We start from the raw sequence: 8,193 nt of genomic DNA on the forward strand, positions 1-8,193 counted from the left end.
ATATATATATATATATATATATATATATATATATATATAACGGTTTCTTCGTCGTACAAGCTTTGATTGATAAGCTACTGTTGGTAAATTCACGAAAATCTACAATTATCCATGATCAACCCTACCGTTTCTCGTACGGAAGCAAGTGACTCATCACAGTTCTTAGTAAATCGAATCATCAAGCAAGTGAGAAAGATGAGTTCAAACGAATCAACTTCTTTCATAAGATCGGACATTCGGACATAATAGCCGAAAGAACGTTGTTGAATTCACGCGATTTACCGGACTTATAGAAAATTTGGAGGTTTTTTGTCAGTCATTTTCTACTCAATCGTAGAAGAACTTCTCGCTTGAACCAGTTGGTTAGTTGTACGGGTTCAAGGCCTTTTCATCAAAAAAAGCAACAACGGACAGTACCGAAGAATCTGCATGCCCCGCATCATCCTTTTCACGCTAATTCGATTCACCGGACACATTGAAATCGACGGATCTATTTAAAATCTACCAATCAATACGAAGCCTAGATTGGATGGAATGTTACCTGGACAAGTGAAAGAATATCAGACTGAATGGTACGCGTCTTTTGGGAATCTAACTTTTGGATGTTTGTGTGTGTGCGTGTGTGTGTGCGCGCGGACTCAAGCACCCAATGTCAAAAATCGAATCATGGAAGTTCCAGACAGGGGCAATGAATAGGCGTTCGGAATCTTCCGGCAACAAGTGTGCACCTGAATAAGAACTCATCATTAGAATCACACTCGACATCGTTATTTGACGGCTGTTGGTTAGAAGCTGGTTCAAACTTGTAAAATGTCTCCCGTGTGTTATCGAATGTGACGAGGGCGACTGACGTGACCGCGGATAAAAAAACCTGTTCGCGTAAAGAATGGTGGAAACTGGTTGTGATGAATTGGTCACGTTGAGTAGGGATATGACGATATCCCTGTTTCAAGAACACCTCGTACAATGCTTTCTTCGAATTATTAAATTGCTGAAAGTACAAGTCTACTGACAACCATGGGTAATGTGAGTTTACCGTCTTTTTGCTGGTTTGCCTTTCATTTGCCAAATCTTTTGTAGTAATTATTTTTAATAGTCCATATCTTGTCCCTTTGGTGACACATTGAGTAAACATTTCCTCAAATGTACTAAATCCCCCGTGGTTAACGGTGCACAGGGCTCACGACATGTACTGAAGAGAAAAACGTCAGACGCACACAGTGTTTATCTTAATTCACGGACAGTCGTTGGATTACAACGTCCTCTCCACTAGAGCAGCTGGTTTAGGCTTGTCCCTTCGGCGGCTCTTTGAAGGTTGTAAGTGATATTCCGAACCTTTTCTCACGAAAACGCATTTGCTACACACTCCAGCGAATTTGCCCCACATATAACGCTGTTGTCCCATTTACTTTGCCTTTTGCAAAATACACAAGCCAACTAAGGAGAAAAGCGCAGATCAGATAGCCCAAGTTATTCGGAGTAGATCAATTTATGATGTTTAAAGGTGTTCTTAACTGTTAATAACCAGGAGCAAGGCCAGGTTAAAAAACCATCCAATGTCGACTCATCCTACCAAAACGCTGGGCCTCCTGAAAGGATTTTTCATGGATTCAATCCTCCTGAAGGGCAACTTCCTTGTGGTCTTCCCTTCGGAAGGAAGAGTTTATAGCAATGTATTACTATCTATCCAAGAGTCGGTTCACACTAATTTAGTACGAAGTTTGGTCTTGTAGCACACCGTCATTCAAAATCAACACAGTTAAACGTCTTTTCAAAGAGCCAACCATCAAAACGACCCATATCTCTATCACTGAATGCCCGGCTTCTGCAGAGCGAGCATAAAAGTCTTCCTCGTTGTGACCTCCTCTTGACGTAGTTAAATGAAGCACGCTGTGGTTCCGGTTCACTTGCGCCCAAGAAGAATACAGTCTGTAATATTCATCCAGCTAAACTGGCTGTGTGACAAACAGCAGGTTCAACTTGAACATTATTCATATCAGGACATTTTGAAAGTATGGTGAAGATTTCCTCTCATAAGTGTCTCGAACTATAGAGCCGTTTTATCCTTATCGAGAATCTGCATCACAAGCTGAGCGATTCTTACAAATCTCCAGGGAGTTTCGAACCCCGCCGCGGTCGATAGATGAAGGCTAGACCGTTCGGTGGTGATCGACCGATCGGCAGTGTGATCCAAGCGTACTCGGCTGGGACTTCATTATGACTTGCTCGATGCCTGTGTCTAAGAAGCGCCCAAGAAAAGTTGCTTGAAAGTTGTCAGTAGTGTGACACGGATAATCGACGAAATAATCGGAATCATCTAGAAACTACTAAACACGTCCAGGCATTCTGATTCGGAACTGCAATTACAGGATGGGACGAAGCAGACCGATTAATTATCATTTGAATTGCAAATAACCGTAATTGTTTTCGAGAAATACACTCATTTGCAAATCAATCTGGTTTTAATGAGAGACTCACATGAATCTCTCGTTTATGATATTCTACTACTGAATGTGCCGCACCGCCTCATGTTTCACTTGGCACAATATTCGAGATATCGCAGTATATTTCCATAAAGGAAACTACTCACAAGGTTGCTACAACCTTGTGAAAATTACGAGCAAAATTATGCAAATGCACTGGTAGATATTAATCAGATAAATTCAAGGCTGCTGAACGGTTGGAAATGTTGGAGTTTGTTTGAAATCAAAAACTCCATCCCAACCCTCAAGGCCAAAATAAGAATCCGTCCAAATACAAGCTGAATTCCGTTACCACTGAGCACGACTTATAATACCCTTTCCTTCTTGTTGACTCACCCGCGAGGTAATAACCCATTTGAAAATAATATGGAATTCTCGAGAAATACACTCATTTGCAAATCAATTGGGCTTTCACGAGAGACTCAACTGAATCTCTCGTTTTTGGTGAGTGTATTTCTCAAAAACAGTCCAATTTGGGTTCAAGTAGAACATAAGGTTGAGGGAAACTCGGGGACTGCACCTATCGGATGAGCCCCAAGAAGGGCGAAACCGGTCATGGGCTATCCAAGAGTTTTCATCAACCTTTTGAGTAGTTTCCTTCACCAAAATATGAGATTCTCCTGACGATGCTTTGTGGTCAAGGCAGTACATAATTTGGCACGTTTGACTGCACCCAGTCCTTACAGGAGGAACCTCCGGTCAACTCACATACAAACTCAGAGCTGACCTTGGGTTGCCTGTAGATCTCAGGCCGATATCAAGTATTCTAAGCAAGATTTCAAACTTTTATTTTGTCTTGTTGTCTGTAAATCGCAAAAGTGCTTGCTTGGTGTGGTAGGAACTGATCATATGACGATTCGAATTACGCCCCCATTACCGTGGATTTATCATTCGTTATCTGTGGGCTTACATAAATCTTTTAGTTTTTTACTCCTATCCTGACGTTACCCCCTCTACATCCCTCGTATGCCACCAAACTCGTCTGCATTCCGTCCCACAGACCAGATTCTTCAGCGCTCAGTATCACAAAGGTACGTGTGTTGAACTACAATTGATCTTTTGTTGATCGCTTCATTTGATTTTGTCGGTCACACCATCGACTTTCGTGCTTGATAAACGGTTTTACGTGTGCTCATCGATTTTTCATCTTGCTTGCTGGATAAGGGAAGGCATATTGATTTATATGCAAACAACCTGAGACTAATACATGTTGAAATGTTGTACACGGGGCCCTATGAGTAGTATGAATTTACTGACGCGAAGGCTTGGCCAAAAGCTTGTGGAAGGGTTTACGGCATTTTGCAAACCAAATAAAAATAAATACTTATAAGATAATACTTAGAAAACGCACTTGATAGAAAGAAGATGGATACCTCAACCGGGCTTATTTGTTGCCGTTATTGCATAAAAATTGTCTCTTCTGGTCATTGAGCTCAGTTAGCGACCATCTGCACTGCCAGGATTCTCCTCAGCAGCACATTTTTAATACCTAATCCCACGATGACGAAAAACTGAGAGTGATGTTAGTGCAAGACGCTCATTTGCATACCAATTGGGTTCTGACAGAATACTCACTTAGAACTGAGGTGAATTTCTTGTTTATGATGTTTTTGCGAACGTGAACTGTAGTCATGGTTTATGTAGAGGTAGAATGCGTTGAAAAATGCCTGAACACCTGGCAACCGTAGGTGCTAGAGGAAAGGATTTCGCAAAATTCTCAAAGGCACGCGGTAGAATCAAGCGGTGCATCAGGCTAAGAGCGCACTCAACTTCAGGGCACTTTGCGTTGTTTTTCGACTACATATCAAGTAGTCTATGCAGCGCAATATAGTTCTTGCTTTTACTGATCGAGAAGACGAGAGCCGACGATCGTTCGGCAGCTTCACCATGACTGATGCATCGCAAGCGAAGCGAACGATTCCGCCGGGTGATGCTCAACAAACATGCACAATTCTTGTTCATTTGCGAGGTGTACAAAATGTGGAATACTCTTCCTAATATACCCCACAGTGTAACAATTTATTGGCGAAGGGCTTCGGTTTACGCAAAAGGTATTTTCTGACGCGGTATACCGTAAAACTAAAAAGGTAACTATCGGCAAATGGGTTCAGGATGCTGAAAACCTTTTCACCAGTCCTAATCGTTCGTTTCATCAATTGATGAGCGATCAGCAAATATATAGTGTCTCAAAGGCCTTCCCGGTGTTGAATGGCTTTGGTGGATTCGCAACGAATTATTTAGAAAACGGATAGTTGATTGTGCAACCGGTTATCATCATCATCTGCAGTCGAGCGCCGAAATCTCGTCTACCGAGACACATGTTCCCCATATCTCCTTCACAGTGGCTTAAAATAATGGATAGACTTCTCAAAAAAGTGTGAAGGACACTACGAAAGCTTTTCTGTTGTTAATACTGTTCGTCTTCCAGTTTTGGGTACCCGCTTGGGTGGAGACACTGCAAGAAATATCGGCTAATCAATGTCGCGGGCGTTCGTACAGTCAGTTTACTCCCAGGTTGCCTGTTTGAGCGCTTGAAGGTTTCCGCAACTCAGGATGCCTCGTCTGCACCAAGTCCCTCTATGATACACTCTATTCTCCTCTTTTCACTTTAACGCTTTAAATGTATGTAACCAAGCGTTGAGGTTGTACTTTAGCGTCATACTTTAACGTCAACATTGATGTGGATTCTCTGATGACAATGATCATGATGCGAGCTAAAATAGATTGGTTGAAACTAAAATCTATTTGATACTAACTAGTTCTCGCCATTTGATGTCAGCTAACACAATCCGGGTTGCAATGTCAATGAGTTATCAGACAAGTTATGATAGACCCAGACATTTTTTGGGCTATTCTAGCAATCGACTGAATACCAAGATAAAATAACGTCTGATGATCAACGCTCACCTGTAAGAGGGCGGAAATCCATAGGCTGACACGGGGCAGGTGGAGGAGGCTGTGCGTGCATTTGCCCCAGTATTGCATCTAAACTCTGATAGTTTGCGTAATCCTCGGCTGATCCACTAGCCTGGATTTTCATTTGACCTTGGGCAAACGCTTGGCCAGGCATAGATGAAGATGTCTGACCTGCCTGTGTGGGTGCACGGGTGAACAGAGATGTATTTTGACAGGTGGCACCAGTATGTTTTGCCCCACCGGGCAACCCTTCTCGGTACTGAACAAACTGATTCACCAATTCGGACAAAACTGAGGCCCCTGGGGCTTGCATTTCTTCATCGCCCGAGGAATAGCACGAACGTGTTGGTATACGCCGCACTGGTTGTTGGGCAGTTTGGGCAGCCCTATTCGTCGGTGAAACAACTCCGATTGTTGACCTTGGAGTGCACTGCATTGTGGCGATGGCTACAGCCGCAGCCGCTGCTGCAGCCGCGGCAGCTGCCTGCTGTTGCCGCTGTTGCTGCAATAATCGCTGCTGTTGTTGTTGCTTCTGCATGCGCAAATTCTGCTGACGGTGTCCATCACTAATCATGGTCATATCACTGTCGGACCACCGTGCACTCACCGGCGGCCGTGATGTGCCTACCCCAGACTGGGGATTGACTCGCTGAAGTAGGCTTTGTAAAACCGATGTTTGGGAGCTTGATGAGGTAGTCGGTTTGGATGCCGAAAGTAAGGCAGAGAGTAGCTGCTGTCTTTCCTGATCAGTTCCAAGAGTGACAGAGGACATATCACTCGTTATACGATCCAGCACAGTACGTCCGGATGCAACCTCAGACGTTGGTTGTACTTGGACGTGTGCAGAGTATGTGGAATCCCGAGGGCGGTTTTCTATACTCGGTTCACTGGGAAGAACTTCAGAATGTTCATCTAACTGGTTTGCCAACAGCGAACGTAACGTTTGTTGCCGACTGAGAACGGGGACGGATGAAGCCATTTGATTTTGTTGCAGGGATGGGAGATAGACATAATCTCGGGCCGAGTAATTTCGAATTAGTGGGGGGCGGGAATATTCTGGGAGAGATGTTCGGCTTCTTGAATCGGTCAAGCGAATCCGTTCATCCAACGTGATATCCGGTAGCAAAGACCGCTCACATACAGCCTTTTCACCTACATCTCTTTGTTCACGGGCAAAGTGTACAACACGACTTTCCATTCCACGAGATCCCGCAATCTCTGGATATACAGATGAACGTTGCGGGCCAATTGAGCCATTGGGATAATCCCTGGGGTTTGAGGACATAGTCTTGATAGAAGCCAAGTCCGAAAATACTTGAATCTGGGCACCAGGCGCTTTCGCCTTACGTCGAATAAATTGGACTGGGTTCGAGTGCACGGACCCGACTGGCTCCGTGTCCGAAGCCAATTGATCAGAACGTAGTAGGGGTTTACTCCGTTGTCGATAGTTTCGTTTGAGACAGGATCTTTTAACGTGGTCAAGACTTGAGTCTGAATGAATGTGTGAGCAGTACGGGGCTGGCTTAGGCCCATAATATCCTTCGCCGTTGTGACCGCAGGATGTCGGGCTCCAAATGTCCGCACATAAATCGTTATGCTTCTGTACGGTATCAGGACAGGATTTGTGTTCGATTGTATACTGAGAGTGTTCACTTGATACACCACTATCGAAGGATTCCTCAGCCATCTGGTGCTCCAACCGGAGCTCAATAATCCACAATTCAAGGAAACGCCCAATGAAGCACGGTGCGTGTGCAGGGATAGGTTTGGTCCAAATCGTTAAGATATTGATCTCAGTAACCGAAACTGAACAGTGAGCAAACAAGGAATGTTGGAGCGGCACCCACTTCTCGATCAATCGATGATGATGATGATGAGGCGGCGGTGAATGCCAACATCCACAATGAAGATTTCGTAGTTTCTCGGTCGAACTCGGCAGACGGCACATTTTTTGGCGATATACTCGTTGTTGTCATGCACAAAATATCCCCCAGAAAAGCTTAAGTCGTCCGAATTCAAACAACATTTAGCCATGTAGTATCACCCAGAAATCCTCGAGAACAAAGAGCAGAGTTCAGCGGTGATGCGATGACACCAATTCGGACATCAGTGTGTGTCTACGTATGCTCACAGTTCGGTCGTTGTAATCCATATCAGACTTTAGTGAAATACATCGAGATCGGGATGACGAGAGCTATTGGCGTATTTGATGAGGCGTGTGAAAAACACTGGACAATCTTAGTCCTTAGGATTAGAGCGATGCAAACTGACACGTGTTCAATTGATCTGTTCCGAGAACGAATTCCTCCTGCGGTCTCAGTGGATGTTTACTCGACCAGCCAGCCAACCAGCCAGCCAGCCAGCCTTCTATGCTATCCTGCTGAGCTGTAGTTTGGCAGATAATCAACACAGTTCTCCTTGGTTGTGTGTGTGTGTGATAGCTACTCATCCACACAGATTGGTAAGAGCAACTAGAGTTTGACCAGCCACCCGGCCGGACGGACAGGCATGAGACCAGCTATTTACATAGCTGTCCTGTGTGACAAACCTGTGAATGTTGGGTAATCGAACCTCGGCAACGCCGCAGTGTGAGCGCAGGACAACAGAGAGAACGCCCACGCACAGATTCCAAGAATTACACCGCATCCCAACAAACTGGCTATCGGGACGCACTGCGTGCTGGAGAGGGTTGGTCCGTAGGTGGACTGGTTTATGTAGACGCACGCATGATAGTTGGATGGACGTGCGCCCCGGGCAACAAACAGAACGAGAAACAACCAATACCAAGTGATTG

At 44.6% G+C, this 8,193-nt stretch overlaps 2 protein-coding genes across 2 annotated transcripts in view; both read right to left on the reverse strand.

Annotated features, from left to right (window-relative positions):
* T265_06895 (hypothetical protein) overlaps positions 1-3,134 on the reverse strand; it is a gene marked incomplete at both ends in the record, with an annotated part of 8,914 nt that extends 5,780 nt beyond the window's left edge. The window contains one exon of the mRNA XM_009172283.1: positions 2,906-3,134. Within this exon, the coding sequence (XP_009170547.1) occupies positions 2,906-3,134 (229 nt within the window). The remainder of the gene's footprint in view (positions 1-2,905) is intronic.
* Positions 3,135-5,099: 1,965 nt separating this feature from the next.
* The window catches only part of T265_06896 (hypothetical protein), a gene marked incomplete at both ends in the record, with an annotated part of 5,935 nt that continues 2,841 nt past the window's right edge, over positions 5,100-8,193 (reverse strand). Inside the window, 3 exons of the mRNA XM_009172284.1 lie at positions 5,100-5,197; positions 5,391-5,574; positions 6,007-7,205. Coding sequence (XP_009170548.1) covers positions 5,100-5,197; positions 5,391-5,574; positions 6,007-7,205 — 1,481 coding nt within the window. The remainder of the gene's footprint in view (positions 5,198-5,390; positions 5,575-6,006; positions 7,206-8,193) is intronic.

This window comes from Opisthorchis viverrini (genome assembly GCF_000715545.1).
Source record: "Opisthorchis viverrini unplaced genomic scaffold opera_v5_150, whole genome shotgun sequence".
NCBI classification, from domain to species: Eukaryota; Metazoa; Platyhelminthes; class Trematoda; order Opisthorchiida; family Opisthorchiidae; genus Opisthorchis; species Opisthorchis viverrini.